Below are 18605 nucleotides of genomic sequence, written 5' to 3'. Positions count from 1 at the left end.
TTTTCAGTTCCCACGGCACCGTTCTGATAGGAGCTACTTCTACTAATGGTCCGATGGGAACGGCCGTAAAATAGCCAGACTTCATGTCTCCTGTACTGTCTGGCACGTGTGGATTAAAGTAAGAAATTTCGCTATGCTAGAAATATAATTGCTCTCGGAACTATGTCTTTTAGGATAGCGAACCATTTGACTGCTCGCATTCTTCCGAACAACTGTAATATTATATTACAGAGTTACACTCTGATCAGCTATATTTAATATATAGCACATTATTTTGTGTATTAGTTTCATGGACTGGGGAAAAATAATCGGTACAGTCTCCCTTCGTTTTAATGAAGCAATGAAAACAATCCAAAATTATCACATATGACATAACTTGTAATAGCAGAAACTTTCTAACCGTACATTCACCCGCCACTGTTCAAGAACTTATGTCACTGTTTAAAATCCTGACGTGAGCACTGTACATCCAATCAGCTATTCATATAGTTAGGGTGATAGCCAAAACTATAAGGATTTTGGAGAACTAGGGAAATAGTCATAACTCTAAAATTTGAGTGAGTTACACGTGTTTTATTGACGATGATAAACATTTGTGCATTGTATTACGCTATGCCAGCGCGCACTGAGGGACTTTATGACGTCACGCGGCCACAGCTTATTATTGCAATAACACGCGTTACACGTAAGCTAGAGAGTTGGTTCTTTCGGCGATACAATTTTTTACGAGTTTGTCACAGCTGATTTAAATCTTAGCCAAATTGGAGAAATTTTTCAGTTAACTGGTCCTTAAACTACCGTTCACCAAACCTTGACTGCGGCTTTGTTAATGTTAATAAGGTTTGGCCAGTGGAGGGTCCGCAGTAGTCCCATTGCCTTAGTATTGCTGATCAACCGCACTACAGAAGTATAGTGTATACCCGATAACACTAGACCTCTGACTGTTCCAGAGGATGTCACCATTTCAGTTTCACCTTCACACAGACATCGAACGCTGTATTAGAAGATGACGATCAGACCTCATTAATTATAAAGAACGTGATATTTGGCCCTCGGATTTAAAGGAGAATACGCATATTTGGTCCTCAGAGAACTGGAATAATCGTGATTTGTCGCGAGGATCAGAGAAAATCGCGATTTGTCTCTTCAAAAATCGCGATTTGTCGCGGAGAATGGGAAAATCGAGATTCTGCCGTGATTCTGCACGTGCCGCGATTCTGCACGTGCCGCGATTTCCTTTTGACCTTGAAACGGGAACACTTGGTACAGATTATAGAGGCAAAATCTTATAATAACCGGAGTTTAGAAGTGTTGAAAAACTTGGCACGCTGCAAACGAAACCGGTTAGGGGAGTTACCACAAATGGAATTTTCTTATTGTTGATTGTAAATGTAATCACTTTTAATTGAGCGGTAAAGGTGTTTTTTAATGAACTACGTTTTTATAATTTTTGTACATTTTGCAGTTCACCTTTGAATCTGAAGATGATAAATTAATAATAAAATATTAACACTGATCCCATAAACTAGATTTCAATGAAAAGATTTTCGATAAAAATGAAAAGAAAATTTATTATTGAACTATGCCCACGACAATTACAAGTGTTTCTTAAACTCTTAAATTTTAATTGGTAGTATTTATATATAATTATGGGATTTTAATTAAATCATCTTTGTACAATTGAGTTGAAATTATATTACTATTAGTTCATAGTTTGTACTGTGTAAACGTAAAATATTTAAAAATTTATGTACCAGTTTCCCAAATGAGAAATAATATAATAAAACTTTTTGTTTCACTTCGCGATACTGATCTTGGATCTTCGTTAAATCATTTTCGATCCTTTGCTTTTAAAACTTTCATCTCAATCATTTGAACTTGATCATGGCGACAATCATTTTTATTGATACAGGTAGTGTTAAATTGTTCAGGAGAAACTTTCTTATTTCTCCACTTCTTAGCAAAAACTGGTTTCGATTTTTCTTTGACTTTTTCTAATAAGGTTGTAAAGAAATCGTTGTACAAGATAGGGTTGATTACAGAGTTGATAGGTAAAAATACTATGGATATAAGAGAGTAGTATGGTGTAGCGTCGATGACTGCTCCCGAGTGGAGACAGGAAGCTATGGTAACTGGTAACCAACAAAGAAAATCCGTTGCTATGATCAGCGATATTTTTCGCTGCAATCTTCTGTTCCTTTTCCTTACTTCATGACCTGTATGTGTTTTACCCTGGGTAAGCACTTTTGACGTGGTTCTGGTTCTATTGTTGATGAAAATGTAGCAGATAGAAATTACTAAAAAGCAAACCATGTTTAATGATAGGATGCCCCAAGCATAAATTCGTTGAGGATCGTCTGCTTTAACAAAAAACTTGAATAGACAAACTCCTTCATTCCCGTAAAAGTCAATCTTCTTTCGACCAAGTACATCACCTCCATAATCATTAGAAAACATACCACTAACAAGATCATTTATCACTCTCCACTTAAGATTTTTGCCCTTAATTTTGCCATAGTACTGCTGTAGGATGCTGAGATGGATTTGTTTATCGGGAGCTCCGATAAAGAGTCTTACTGAGGGTCTGTATGTCATGCCATTGACAAAGAAGTCTTCAAATTGAGGCACTAGAGGAATTACTGCAATAGTAATACACATCATGACGATAAATAGTGCACCTAGACTATTTTTGAAAAGGACTCTTCTTGTAAATCGTTCGCTGATCCGAGTATTATCTTTTATCACCCCCAACCTAGTTACGGCAAGAATTGTCATGGAAACAAGAGACATTTCATAACCAATCGTACTGATGACGCCTATTATGCTACAATGAGCGCTAGACAGCCAATTTATATGTTCGGAGCAGTATCCACTCTTATAAACTACCGTGTCCATTATTGCTATATAGATCAAATACACTCCGATCAGCAGATCACCGAGATTTATGAGAAGTATCAGCATCTTATTGTTCATAGCCACTTTTGACATTTCTTTGTTGAAATCGGTTAGAGTTCGATAGAGTGAAATCAAGTTAAGGAATATGGCTAACACAGCCAGATTCCAGCTCAAAATCTTTAGAAAAATGCTTTGTAATATTTGTTTGCCACAGTGTAAGTTACACTCGTCTGAGAAATCCATACAGTCAATATTTCCATTACACTTTTCAGTGATCGGGACCAGTTGGTCTTTGGAATCACACAAAAACACATTAGTACAGAGTATTTCGTCAGAACCATCCCCACAGTCATCGACCACGTTGCAAACTTGTTCATAGTTTAAGCAAACACCGTTGTCGCATTGAAAATAGTCATTTCTGTACGACTTATTACCAATTTTTGTCACGAACGAAAGGAAATTATTATCAGCAACTGTGTATATCCTTTTTCGGTGTTGCTGAGGACAAGAATTGTATTGGATCCTTTTTTGCAAAGGGCAAATTGAGTCTTCACAATACCCTGCACAACTCAGTGTCACGTAAATTTCTCCAAAGGTATGATCACAGTTAACTATTGTGTTAGGGCGGATAATTGTCAAAATGGATTGAACTCCGAAGACATCAATTCCCGAAAGATTGACTTCATTGATAACGCAACGATTTGCTATTTCCTGCAGAGTCTCGAGACCAGGCAAGCAATACATCAAAGTTTTCAATTCTCCACCTGATTTCTGCACAGTCAGTACAATGTCAAACGTAGGATTGATCTTATGCGACTTCGCACATATATTCGTTTCAATACCACATGACGTATCAATTCCATCACATATATTTTTGAATTCTACGAAGGCTGTTTTATCATGTTTACAAAGAAACACCTCCTCGCACGTTTCATCTATTGCAGACACTACGAATCGTTTTGTTGAACCAATGCCACAAGTTTGCCACACGTCCTCTTCGTCGATTGCATCTAAACAGTCCTCAACCCCATCTCTTAGCCATGCAATGGGAATTTGTAATGCCTGGTCGCGCTTGTAAGCTCTGTGACAAACCCTCTTTGTCATGGAGCGACACATTGCTATGTTTTCATCAGCCCCGCTCAGACAATCTTCAATTTGGTCACATAGTTGGTGTTTATGAACCTCACAGGTGAGGGATACGTTGACACAGACCTGGTCTATTCCGTTGTCACATAATGTTGGAACCTCCTCTTGGCCATGACATACAACAAATTTGGATACGGTTGAAAGATAGCCGTTGATATAACAGGTTAGTGTTGAACGGCTCTGGTCTGTACAGTTGGTTTGATCTAGAAAGTTATCACAGATTGATACAGGGTCAACTAATAGGCCACACCTTGTAATATTCATAATTGGGATCACCGAAGAAGTTTGTCTTCCTGTGAATTTATTAAGGGTGGCCCTTCTACATTTTTCGTGCCTTTGTAAGGAGTCGTGTTCCGAACAGTTCCTTTCGTCCTCATTATTTAGACACAGGTACGTCGAGTACCCATCGCACACTTCACTTGGTTTGATGTAATTGAGTCTTTGTTCCCAGCCAATGCAGTACAAACCGTACAGATAGCCACCACAGAAAGCCTCGTCCTCACAACGACGTCCATCACAGCGTCCATTGCAAACAGAGGACTTCTCCACTGTTAGTCCGCTTTTTAAAGTCAAAGTTGTATGAACTATATCTTCCTCTTCATTTTCTGCTAAACAAATGTTGTCTGGTAAATTGGAGCAGCTTTGTGAATAGGGCAGATTTTCAAATGCTGGGTCTAATTGCAATTGACACAACATTGCTGAAGAAACTGTGACGGTAGACATAACACCTATCGTATAGATGACGGAATTTTTCTTCACTTCACAGACGTACTCGTCACAAATTGCAGCAGAGTTTGATGAGGTCAGTGAATTTCTGATACCACAGCTTTGATAGAAATGAGGGTCGTTGTCGCAGACGGTGTTAAATATAGAGTGGTGGTACCCGGGTATGGCCAAGTAAAGCTTGTCAGAGTAGTGACATTGAAATACTAAGCTGCCAAATTCCTCGATACAAACTCTCTTAAGGAAATTATATCGCTCCACGATTGGACAAGTGCCTTTAAAAGGACCGCAGAAGAGGACTACAGCTGAATATGATATAGTTGAAGAAACATTTGTTTCTTTTATTTTTTTTATTTTAAACGTCGCATTAACAGTACCGTTGTTATCCACTGGACAGAAAATATCGTCGAATGTAAACGCATGCCTAGACTTCTGCTTGGTGTCAAGAACGGTTTTTAGATCTGAGAACCAACTTATTGCAAACTGGTACCCCATCATTTGGCATATGTGGTTCGGCAGACACTCTTGACCGAATCCTTTGTTTCCTTCAAATAAAACATGGCCCGAGAGTTGGCCCTTCTGGACGAACAAGACACCAAATCCATTCGTTGCTTGTGCACCCTCACCGTTGAGCAGGTAAAACTTTGCGTTACCTGTTTAAATTATTTTGTGAGAAATTAATTGCTTGCTGGTAAATTAGGTTGAGATTTCAGCCACCTAGACACGTAAACTTTCATATCTGATATGCCTTTTAAACTCTAAAAGCAACGGTTTTGTGTCAGTTAAGAATAATCTTGTCAACAATCCACAACATATTCTGAAATCGTTGGAAAGAATACCCACTAAACAACTAGCGTACATACTCACTTTCGGGTAGAGTATGTAAAGATCGTATCAGTATAACTATTAGCAGCAACATGTTTCCAGATGTAACTATGCTGTAGATTTCAAATAGTGAGGAGTGTCTCAATACCTAAAAGTGTTTATAGTCTCCCGTTCCCCCTAGATAGGGGTAAATAGTATGGTGAGTAGAAGGGCGGCGGTCGTGCTTGCCAACACTGTGATTTTTGGTGGCTAAAGATAAAGGAAAAATACAATATAATTGATAATTTCTAAAGACTCAAATTTTTGATACGCTCACTAATTCAATTAATGAAAGACCATCGTGATTCGCGGGCATGATGAATTTATTAAATCCACTTAAAAATCACGGCTTTATATTCTGCAACTGTAGTTCTGGACTCTACTTTGGGACGCACTCTAGTTAGACAGCTTAAGTTTGCTGGAAATAACCCCTGTTGAAATCGCAACCTGTCGAAAATGGCTACGTTTCGAAAATGGCTACGTGTGGAAGTGGAAGTGGAACTAGAATTAAACCTGTACCAGCTGTCTGCTGTACCTATTCTCAAAACAACCCACGACAAGTTCTTCAGTCGCTTGACCAAGATAAGTCACGTAAATTGCAACCCTTTATAACGTGATCTCTAGTGGTCAATCAAATCATCAGAGAAAACATGTCTCCTTAATTCATCCTTCAATGCGATAAAATACTGGGGTTTGAAATGGATATTTAATCTGCGTAAGAGAATAAAGCCTTTATCTTACAACTATTTAATAATTCACGTTAAAGTTAAATAAAAGCTCAACGGAAAAATGTGTTTTGTTGGCAAAGTTTTTTTTAGATTAATTTGAATAACCGTCCGCAAATGCAAGATGATACCGAGAATGAAATCGGTTGCTCGTTATATCCTGAATATAAGCGCAAATATGAATTCTTGACCCAGACAAATAACTGCATATGTGAAAATGATGCTAGAGGCATGAATGACATACGAGTAACTTTTTAAAAAACCTCTTTGTATAAACATAAATTCAACACGACTAATAAAATCAAACAACAAACTTTAAAACCAACAAAACACCTCACTAAATGGTTAACAAACAGCACATTAACATTTTTTTTGTTAAAAATATTGAATCTCGAACATCTCGTAGTCATTGTTATACACTTACAGAGGTCTAATGGGGTTCCCATTGTTACTAGCCCTATCCAGCAAACTCATACTACATTATAAATATGCTATATCCAGATAGCACAAGCACCGTCAAATTCTAGCTTTTTTGATACTGAATAAATGGTTAACAAACAGCACATTCAACATTAACTTTTTTTTTGTTAAAAATATTGAGTCTCGAACATTTTATTGTTATACAGAGGTCTGATGGTATGGGGCTCCCATTGCTACTAAATGTAGCAGCACGAAAAATGTTACTGTAGGGGGCGCACGATAAAATAAACTTGCTCGGATTTTAAAAATTTGTGTACCATTGTTTTCTAGAGACTGTGAGCAAAAGTAGCTATAAAGCTATAAAAGTCGCGTAATTTGACCAAATTCGTTGATTTTTGTCATATTATTCTGATATATCTTCGGTTCCTTGAATGAGATCATTCTGAAAATTTGGTGGATATCGGAGTTGATATAATGATGAAAATGGGGCAAAATACGCTGCTTTTTTTAAAGCTGTAGCATAATTTCTGATGGTTGGATATGCTTTAAATTTTTCAGACACTTACTATCTAATCTATGAGTAAGATTTACCAATTTTTGTTAAAATTAAAACAATAAACACAATTGTTTCGTTAAATAATAATCAGGACAGTCAGGTACCGTGTTGGTCATATAGTATACTGTGCACCACCACCATCTTAAAAATAGTGTCACACACCACACATCTAGATATCAGATTCAGCAGTTCTTCTCGTCTCGATCCCATCTTCAGCTTACCTGGCAAACAATAATGTTAAGTTGTTGAATCATGGTTATTAAAAAGGTTGTGTGTCTGTCATTCATGATACCAATTTACTCCCCATCTACAAACCAGAATTCGACCTCAACTTTGTACGGAAATAAGCAATTACATAATACAATATTATAGTTAATATTATGATATTAATATTATAATATTAATATATTATAGCGAAACTCACTGATCTTTCCAAAAAGGTATGACAAATTTGGTATTGTGAAAATTCTCTCAGTCTCTAGAAAACAATGGTACAATAAATTTTTAAATCCGAGCAAGTTTATTTTTATCGTGCACCTCCTACTGTCATTTTTGACATTGAATTAAAATGTTTTGAACTTAAAATATGCCTGCTGAACTAACTACGGCACAATCTAGCAATATCAATGGTAAATAAATATTCTCTCAGCTACGTGTCCGCAGCCTCTCCCAACAGATTCATCTCCTCCGCAACACAATCACAGGACTGGATCGGTTACAGCTTCTGGGAAGTTTCCTTGGATAACTATGCAATAGGAGTGCTTTATACAGGTCAGTGATTATAACATGCCGCCTTCTTATTGCTTTATTGGATGATTATTCAGCCAATGAGAGCCGAGAGGGTTTATAGCTTGCTGAGAGCTGTGCTATTAATAATAGCACATCTCTCGGCAAGCTATAAAAAGCTATTATATATTATATGACTCATTTTCAGGATAATAGTTTTAAGAATAAAGTTTAAAGTAACAACAGTCTATAATATAATATAGTTATATGACGTTGTGCAGATTGTCGTTTCTCCGATTTTCAGTCTTTTAATCAAATCTGTGCTGTTTTATTTAGGAAATGCTTTTAACTTGCTGCTGTTAAAAATAAACATTTTCTGGTCCAAAATGATTTTAAAATCTATAAAAGGCCACTACATATAATACATACAATACGTAAGTAACTATTGAACAACTTCAGACGAACCAGCCTCGTTTCTATTGTACTACAGTCCCACTGCTGTAGCCGAGTGTGATGTTGAGGGCTGCAAGTTTAAATCTTCCGACCGTCATGGCAGATGGATTCGAAAAAGGTAGATATAAGATGTATAAATGGACTATGCACTATGACATATTTATATGTTTTGAGCCGAGTATTAGCTTTTCAAACGTTTTATCGGCAAACCCATTCATGAAATCAAAATGGTCACATTTCGTTAAAGTTAAGTTGATTCAATTTTTGTTTTATTTTGACCCTGCTCTCTTCAGGATCCATACACGGAGGAGGAAACCAGGGTACCGTTCACAGAAGCAAGAAGTTATGTGTCCCGATGCAGGGTCTGTCACCGACCCGAAGCAACCAAAATCGTTTTTAAGGACTTGCAATTTGATGAGTGATTTATAAGGGACACCATTTTAATTGTTAATAGTGAAATTTTCCGATTTTAAACGCTTTTTATCGTCAAATCCAAATTCGAGTATTTATATCACACCCTAATATGTAGTATGTACTACCATAATGCCTTGCAGTTGCCCTTACGTGCAAAAATACGTGTTTTCTGCTACGAGTTTGGAGACTTAACCATTAATTGGACACAACACACAATAGTATGATGTGTAAGGATCAAGAATATGTTTAGAAATATAAATAGGACTTTATTAGTAGGGGGTGCACGATGAAAATAAACTTGCTCGGATTTTTAAAATTTTTGTACCATTGTTTTCTAGAGACTGTGAGAATTTTCACAGTACCATTTTCACAGTACCAAATTTGATCAATAAGTTTCGCATAGGTGCCGTATTTGATGGTGCGCGGCTACTGCACACTGCAATGTGCAAGCGAGAGGGCTCTAGAATCTGGATAGAGCAAAAAATTTGTGACAACCTTCCAATAGGGCTTTCACAACTGTCCGAAAAATTTGGTGGATATCGGAGTTGATACAGCCTTAGTTGGTCAATACGTATTCGCACCCGGTACGGCGGTACGGGTACGCGCGTACCAAGTTCTGGCCCCGATAGCGGTACGTGCGTACCCACACCCGCACCCGCACCCGAAAACTCAGAAGTGAATTTGAGAATTAATATTTATTATATATTGTCTTTTATTTTGTCTCTAGCTCTGAGATAAGTGACTTCTTTTGCCAAATTCGATCAAGGGTTCACCTAATTTCAAACCACATTATGGAACTTTTGAACAAATAAATGTTTTAACTGAGATTCTCTCAGGGCGTTCATATAATGTATAAGTTCTATGAACGCCCTTTATAAATTTCAGCTCAAAACATTTATCTGTTCAAAAGTTATGAAAGTTCCAAAATGTCGTTTGCAAAAGAATTCATTGTGAATAAAATCAATAACAACCTTAGCTTTTCATGGAAATGACAAACTTCACGTACCCGTATCTGCACTGGGTACGGGTGCGCGTATTTTGCCGTATTTCATATTTGCGCGTACCGACTGAAATTGTGGTGGTACTGGTACGCGTACCCAAGTTAGCTTTTTTGACGTATTGACCCACTAAGGCACTAAGATTAATTCCGCATCATTTCTGATAATATATTTTAGTGCCAATAACAGGATATTCAGGGAAATATGATTTGCAGATCTGATACTTAGCCTCAAAAAATTATTGCAGTAATCTAATTTCAGCGGCATTACAAAGTCATATTATACTCATATCGTTTAAAATATAATCGTTAATCTCCTTGGTGTGAATACAGTCAAGAAGATACATTTTGTATGTTTGAACAATTGTAAAATGCCATTGTTGAAGTTAATAGTGAAGTGCAGTATACATTGTAACAACGAACTTTATAAAATAACCAATTATAGCTCATTTCAAAATCAGAAAAAGCGAAATACCAAATTAAAAACTGAAATGAAAGTTAAAAACCCTCTGGTTCAATACATACTAGATCAGTAATATGTTCCTGCTGTGTGCTAGTATGCTAATTAATTAATAATAAAGTATGTGCTTCAATTCGATCCCTGCTGTGCCAGTCTCTTCTTGAAGTCAAGTCCCTTTTTCAGTTCTTCTTCACCGGTTGCCTCTTCGTGTTGGCGCACCAAATCGTGACCTGAGAAATAAGTAATTGTAATTTACATAAGAAGTGAATAGTAACTAGATATAACTAGAATTAACTAAAAGAAGTAAGTAGCTACTACTAATGAAATTATGTCAGCTTACCTGCTGTGATTCCCCACTGGTCACACTTGCTGAGTGAGCTCGAGTAAGGTCGACCAGTGCCCGGTTTCAGGTTCTGCCAATACTCCTTGCTAGCCCGGGCTCTGACCTGTTAAACAGGTTTTATTAGTTATCAGATTTTATAGATATTACCACAGTTATTACTAGGGCTCTCTAAATTAGTCTGTTCTGGAGCATTTCTGTACAGGACCCACGTACCACATTCTCGGACAAATAAACCAGAACATATCAATAGAGCTGTTATGAAATAACACGTACAGTCATGAAATAACACGTACACAGATCTAGGATAAAACTAACCCAAGGTTTGGTGTGTTTCTCGAGGCACTTGCCCCAGCCGATCATTCCACTAGCTGGCTCGAAGCCTCCCCTCTCTGCTGACAGTTCCTCACTTAGTGCTCTGATGTGATACGGCTCAAACCCACAACATCCTCCAATAAATCGGATTCCTATGAAGAAATGGATATACTTTATTTAGGAGTTTTGTGATGGTGTTAAAAGATCTCTCATAGGGAGCGGGGAGATACCTGAACCGAAAAGAACAAATATTATACTAATTTAATCTAGGGCACATGAGAAACAACAATGGTCTTTTTGACATTCAGGAAAAAATCGAATAGATTAAAAAATATTATCCTGACCTGCTTCATACGCTTCTCTTGCATATCTTTGCATCTCGAATCTGGTGCAAATCCTAGGTTCAAGAGCGAAGGGGAATTCTGGTAAGTCAATGAAGCCTTGGACACTGGCATCGGGGGTCATGAACGCAAGAGGCTGGATCATGAAATGTACCTGAAACAACAATTTCGTTAATATTTTAGATATAATCTGACCCATTGTCATGTAGTAAAGAGTCTAGCTAAAGTTATTTCAACGAGAATGATATCGGTTAAAACTCAAATTTACAAACCTTATCAAAACCAGCTGCTTTGACATTTTTAATCATCTTCTTAACCGCATCTAGACATCTGAATGGATCATAATGGCAGTTGATTCCGATAACATCAGCGCCTGCTCGTGCCAACTTTACTCCGCACTCTCCAGTTGGGACACCGTGAACATCAGTATCCTCGTTGATGCAAAGACTGGCGCATACGGGAGTTCCGGGCATGAAGTCTTTGACGGCTTCTACATGCCACTCAGCCTCCTCCACATGCTCGTAGTACTGAAACGAAGCAAATTACAAATTCTGTCAAGAATATAAAATGATTCAAAGGAATGAAATTTATCGGGCAACAATATTTAATACCAGTACCACAGTTTGATTATGATCAGCTGAAAGGTTAAGAAAAAATCGAATTGCCCAACTCACTTCGCATATCATAAGATCGACTTCGTTCTTCTTGAAGATCTCGCACTGTTTCCTGACCTCAGCCTGCACCAGGGCCTTGTCACGGGTGGTGATGTAGGATGGAGTTTGGGATACTCCTCCAGCTACAAGTCCTCCTTCTGGGTAGGTTACTTCTTTTACTATGTCACATGCCGCTTGGTTAATTCCTTTTACCTGAACGGAGAATACGTCGTTTTAGTGGTAGTAAAATTAAAAGTGGATGTTAGAAGAATTAAACTTAAATTGGGTGTTCTATTCACCATAAAAAAATTATTTTTCAATTCGACAAAAAATTCATTGTTGATCAAAAGTCAAATATGCACAACAACCTTGACAGAAATCGCCAGCTCTACAAAACTTACCCCATGGGAACCTGCACTATGTCCTCGGTTCTTCAGCTTGTCCTCACTGGCGTAGAAGGTGAAAGCTTGGCAAACGTCCGCACCCGCCCTCAGGAACTCTCTGTGAAGTTGTTTCACTGCCTGATTGAGGACAAAGTCATTATTTACTTTAAATGGTATAGAAGTAAATCTCGCAGCACAGAATTTTCTATCTTAGAGTTTGGGAAGTGACATGGTTAATTTTAATCATTAAATATGTGTTAATTTTGATCTGCACACCTCTGGGTGTTCAATCACAGCCTCAGGAGTCCAGGGTCCAGCTTCGACATATCCTCGTTTCTCCAGAGCGAAAACAAAACCACCATCTCCAATCACTGGTCCTCTATCCAACCTCTCCAAAAATCCCTGCGATACGAACTTAGTTATTTTCATTGTAAACAGGCAATAGCAGGATACTTACCTTTCACAAAACGTAATCGAGGAATATGCCTGTTTCAAAATAGCCAGATTCATGAGAAATTTAGGCGTTGATATTCAAAAAACTTGAGAACATTTGGTATTCTCCAAATTTTTCCAACTTTTTAAGAATACGACTAAATGAGGAGAGTTCCATCTAGTTTCATGATCATAGGGAACGAACATTTTACCCCTCGAAAACATATCTTGCAAAGTTTACACTTCAGTTCAAAGTGAAAGAGCAGAGTCGGAGGTAAAACGTTACGAGGTAACGTTTTCGGGGGGTAAAAAGTGGTCCACACGCTTACCCTTACCCCAGTTGCTCGTGGCATGATGTCTTTGGTAGTAAACTAGTCTTCAGACGCAAACTCAAACAGCTTAAATCGGAAATAGTGACTGACCAACATAGTCCTCATATTTTATAGAACCAAACCCAACCTAACCAGAATCTCGCGTTAGAAAACCAGTACAACCAGTTAAAATAGAAATGTAGTGAACGTACGTTGCATTTGCAAATCTTCCTGCTAGGTAAAAACCTGAAACAGAAAAACATTTACTCCCATTTCAGAGAGCGAGAGAGAGTTAATAACCTGTAATACTATTACATGCCCACGTTGCCGTTCAGGGAGAGAGGGACCAGAAATTTCAAGAATTATAATAACCGGAGTTTAGAAGTTATGTTGTAATAAACATGCAAAACTTGGCACACTACAGACAAAAGCAGTTTTGCAGGATTATACTCAGTTATTTAAAGATCCTCTACTCTTCTACTCCTCATGGTGTGGAATGAAACAGGAATTGAACAGGAATTAAACATAAATTTGTGTTACTGTTAAATGTGTTATACTCAACATCCAGCAAGGCACCGCGACCAACGTTGTTAGTAGTATATAACAGTTCTTGGGAATTAATTAAATTTCTTATGATATTGTATATTTTGCAGTTCACATTTGAAATCTGAAGATGATGAAAAAATTCCGCATAATGTCTGATAATTATTATATTAAATGCCAATAACAGGATATCCAGGAAAATATGATTTGCAGATCTGATACTTAACCTCCAAACAATTTCCTATTGTGGTAATCTAATTTCAGCGTTCAGACTAGGTATTAACTTTAGCTTTTTGTATTTTCCTTAGTAATCGGGTTACTGGCAAAAGTCCCGCAGACATTGGGACGTCCGCGGAGTTTCTCGATGTTATCCGATTTATATGACCCTGAATAACACTAATTACTCGGGTACACTTTTTCACCAGTGGGGCATCTCTCGGAATCACGCCCTTTTTTACTGCGCCCATACTGTGACCCCCACTATTGATTATTCCAGCTTCTGATTGAGATACAGACCTCAAACTTAAACCAAAATGTGCCTAAGATGCATGTTATATTAGTGCTATGAACATACCTAAGGCCTCAGAGGCTTAGTTTTTGATAAATTACCCAACCACCAACGGCACAACCAGGGTATGGTCCGGTGCAAGGGATACGTAGAGTATGTAGAGTATGTATGTAGAGTATGTACTGCAGTACCTGTCCTTACACAGTAACAGCTGTAATACGGCACGATAGGGCTATGCTATATCCTAGATTACAGAACCATTTTAATGGTCATGAACCAATTGCTTCTCGGAGTCGGATTTAATGTGACAAGAAAGAAACTCATAGATATTGGAGCAGTAACGTCCCATGACATATATGGTTATAATGCTCCCCTGACGAGATATTGGTGAAAAACCGTCTCGATCACGTGATATGACCGTATAAGGAAGTTAGTCTAATTTCTCGTTAGGGTTAGGGTTTCAGCATATGCTGTTGTTAAGGATTGGGTTAGGGTAAGGGTTGGGATCAGATTAATGGGTTAAGGTTTCGAATAGTCGTTCGGGACCAGCTAGAGAACGGGTTGAAAAATTCACGTGACAGTCGAGTGTAGAGTGATTAATCATCATCCATACTTTTACATTTTCCAATTCACAAAATTGTTAATTTTAAGGTGTATTCGCTGATTTGATTGCTTATGGCTTTGAGTATAATGACAATGGATCTGGGATCTAAAACCTCAAAAACCGCGGTATGTCATAAAATTTCGCAGCGGACCGCGGCAGTGCACCCCTAAAAGTGGTTAAAGTGACCTCCAAAAGAAAAAGTATTTTGGTGCCCAGCATGCTTGCGCCAGTCGTAAGCGAAATGTAAATTAATATATGACTTATACTCATCCTCATGATAATACTGTTCTACCATTTCTACTGTTATGAGGTGGAATTTCCTTTTAATTGGAATCAATAATTTAATAATTAGTAAAAAGTAGAATTTCAGGTGATCAAATTACAATATCGACAGAATATCACAATTGTACAACATCATTCACGCAAAATCAAACAAAATGTTGATTTGAATTATAATTATATTAAAGGTCTTTGTACTATTTCTCTCCAAAGGAGCAAAAAGTTAACATTTACATTCTTAATCTTAATGATATTGATGTGCTAGATCAAATAAGTACTGTAAAAACTAAAACTAAAACCAAAGGGTGAAAATCACAAAATGGATCGATCATTCCTCTAACACTTGGGTATCTCAAATACACATCCTGTTCTCTTATTATAGATAAATATTTTGTAATTTTTATATCCAATCAAACTGCACAGGTTCAAGTTTCAATGGATCACATATCAGCTTCTGTAATCAAGTTCGTAATATAAGGTGCATTTTTTAACTTTCAAAATAGTTTCACAATTCGGTTGTACAGTTTTGAGCCTCATCCCTGCGGTTGGTCCTCGTGTTTCTAGATCTAGTTAGAATAACGGAGGTTGCATTAAAAGTGCTTGTAACATTCCGAAACGAACGTTTGAAACTCTCAGCTGGTCGAAAGAGAAATTTTGATACGGTATCGTCGTATAGAAGAGGGTTGATGACGCTATTGATAGGTAGAATGACTATAGAGAAAAGTGCATACCAGGGAGTAGCATCCAACACAGAAAGTGAGTGCAAGCAGGATATCAACACGAACGGAATCCAGCAGCAGAAGTCAGTTGCTATTATGATGGAAATCTTTCTTTGCATTCTTCTGCTCCTTTCATTGACTTGCTCGTTGTTATTCATTGATCTTGCAGATCGGATGGATACTATGTTGATGTACAAATAGGATAGCACGATAATGAGGAAGCAGAAGAAGTTTACTGCGAGGATGGACCAAGCAAATACTTTCTGAGGATCTTCATCAGTAACAAAGTATTTGAACAAACACACGCCATCATTGCCGTAAAAGTCAACTTTTCTTTTCTGTAATCCCCCATACAGATCTGAAAACATTTTATCGACCAGTTCTAATATCATTTTCCAGCTCATAGAACTTGGATCACCTTTCGTTCTACCGTAGTACGCTTCAATAACTTGTCCGTGAACTTTTTTGTCCGGGAATCCTACAAACATTGGGTTTTTACTGTCATAACTGATTCCGTTGACAAAAAAATCTTCAAACTGTGGCACTATTGGCGAAACTGCAATCCCTACTGATACCATGAAAATGAGGATAAGCAATGCAGTAACCTTCGTTTTGTCCTTCCAAGAAAAGCCGCCTGAGATGTTCATAGCATTCTTGATACCAACGAATCTTGCGAGGCTGAGACATGTCATGGAAAAAAGCGAAAGCTGTGATCCGATGGTACTAACGACACCAAGAATTGAACATGTTTGGCTGCTGAGCCACTGGGTTTGTCTGGAGCAGTACGATGCCCCGTAGCTATTGTCTATGATAGATATTGCGAACAGATATCCTCCTACAAGTAGGTCTCCAATGCTGATGAATATGATCAGTAGTTTATTTAATAGTCCAACGCTTGTTTTTACCCCTCTTAGATCCTTCAGAGAAATGGATATGATGATGATGTTAAATACCACTGCAAGAGAACCAATGATCCATGAAGATATCTTTAGAGGGATTCCATCGATAATCTCTTTACCACAACCATCATTACATTCATCACTTGAATCTTGACAGTTGATTTGTCCGTCACACTGTTGCCATATTGGAATTCTGGTGTTGGAAGAGTTACAGTGAAATTGGTTAGTGCAGGTCTCCTCATCAGATCCATCCCAACAATCATCTACTAGATCGCATACTTTGTCATAGGTCACACATCGATTATTCCTGCACAAAAAGTAATCGTTTTTATAAGTTTCTCTAGAGGGCATGACAAAAGTCAAATAATCCATGTTATTAATCGTAAAAATTCTGTTCGGGTACTGCCCACTACATGAATCGTATCTTATGGGTCTGGATAGAGGACATTCTGATGCTAAACATTGTCCTGTGCAGCTTGTTAAAAGATACATCTCCCCAAAAGTGAAGTCACAGTTCACTGGCTTTTCAGGCATTCTAATTGTTTTTGAATTGTTTTTTCCGAATGTATTCTCAGATGGGTATCTGAAATTTCTTCTTGTACAATTATTGCTCAGTGTTTGTAGAGTTTCTAGGCCTTTCATACAGTAAGGCACCAGGTGTTCTGCGCCATTCTCATTCTTATGTACTGTGGAGGGCAGCTCTGTTATGCCTCTGGACAACTTACAGATTTCGTTTTCTTTCCCACAAGTGTTGATCATATCACACATCAGTGTTAGAGGAATATATTCGGTCTCACTGTTCAAACACAAGAAGTCATCAGTGCAAGAATCGTTGTTTATTACGTATCTCAGTGTTTGAGCTGAGCCACAAGTAGGCCATATCGGGTTTTCGTCTATTGAAGAAACACAGTCCACTATGCCATCACCTAACCATGCCAGAGGTATTGGAAGACTTTCATTTCCCAACACACGAACACATGTTTCATTTGTCATTGTTTGGCAATCAATGTTCTTCTCGTCACTTTGATCAATGCAGTCGATATTTCCATCGCAGATTTTATGTTTATGGACTAAACAGGAAGGTGACAAATCTTTACAGTTGTTTTCATGCCATCATCACATATTTGAACATTCGTTTTTCCGTGGCACATGACCAGCACAGAAATGTCAGTCCTAAATCCGTTGACCATGCAGGAAATAGCAACTCTTGAGGGATCCGTGCAGTTTGTCTGCTCCATCATATTGGTGCAGTACGGAGTCAGGGGCTCAGTCACCCACCATGTATCAGTATCAGTAACAAGAAAAGGATCGTATCTGAATGCTGCACAGCGGGTAAAGTCGAGGATTGGAACTGTTAAACCTGATACAGAATGCTGACATACATGACCTGTGTATGTTTTCAGAAATTCTGTTTTTTCCCATTGGTAATATGCCATAGAACAGCGGTGATATTGATTGCGACCATCAGCTAAACCTAATCGAAGAATACTGAAATAGAAATCGTTTTGACAAAATTCTCCATACGTGACACCATTACATTGTGCTTCATCCTGACAGTCCGACTCATGGCAGATGTAATCGCATTCCTTACTTACTTGCTCCTGTGACTCCAAACAAACCTTATCCTGGGTTACCTGGGTTACTTGGGTTACCTGGGATACCAAATTACTGCAGGAATCTAATTCCCAGTATCTCCGCATCTGCTGCTTTTAATTTCTTCATTGCTAGAATCATTGCAGATGTAATGACCACACACTAATGTATCAGTGCTAGCTAGAACGTTGTTCCTGTCTACACAAGCTTGGTAGAATTGTTTATCATTTTCGCAAATATCACTAAAGGTAGCTCCATCTGCTTGGATATCAAGAATTTCATAGAGGGTCTCTGAGTATGGGCACT

At 38.0% G+C, this 18605-nt stretch overlaps 2 protein-coding genes across 8 annotated transcripts in view; both read right to left on the bottom strand.

The window, feature by feature from the left end:
• The window catches only part of LOC134815963 (betaine--homocysteine S-methyltransferase 1-like), a 39906-nt gene extending 26168 nt beyond the window's left edge, over positions 1 to 13738 (bottom strand). For 2 of the 6 annotated variants that reach the window (XM_063824595.1, XM_063824600.1), the window contains exons 1-7: positions 13173 to 13286; positions 12688 to 12813; positions 12430 to 12549; positions 12050 to 12241; positions 11648 to 11902; positions 11379 to 11529; positions 11038 to 11186 (exon numbers count right to left, since the gene is read on the bottom strand). In XM_063824595.1, the coding sequence (XP_063680665.1) occupies positions 11038 to 11186; positions 11379 to 11529; positions 11648 to 11902; positions 12050 to 12241; positions 12430 to 12549; positions 12688 to 12813; positions 13173 to 13196 (1017 nt within the window). In that variant the 5' untranslated portion in view covers positions 13197 to 13286. Of the gene's footprint in view, positions 1 to 10296; positions 10610 to 10719; positions 10826 to 11037; positions 11187 to 11378; positions 11530 to 11647; positions 11903 to 12049; positions 12242 to 12429; positions 12550 to 12687; positions 12814 to 13172 lie in introns of those variants that run through there. The other 4 variants (XM_063824598.1, XM_063824597.1, XM_063824596.1 and 1 more) reach the window with 4 other exon arrangements.
• The window catches only part of LOC134815965 (secretagogin-like), an 85627-nt gene that overhangs the window by 59690 nt on the left and 7332 nt on the right, over positions 1 to 18605 (bottom strand). The gene's annotated exons all lie outside the window — the stretch shown is intronic.

This window comes from Bolinopsis microptera, chromosome 5, assembly GCF_026151205.1.
Source record: "Bolinopsis microptera isolate Bmic1 chromosome 5, MBARI_Bmic_1.0, whole genome shotgun sequence".
NCBI lineage: Eukaryota > Metazoa > Ctenophora > Tentaculata > Lobata > Bolinopsidae > Bolinopsis > Bolinopsis microptera.
This window is presented reverse-complemented; position numbering and strand designations above follow the sequence as displayed.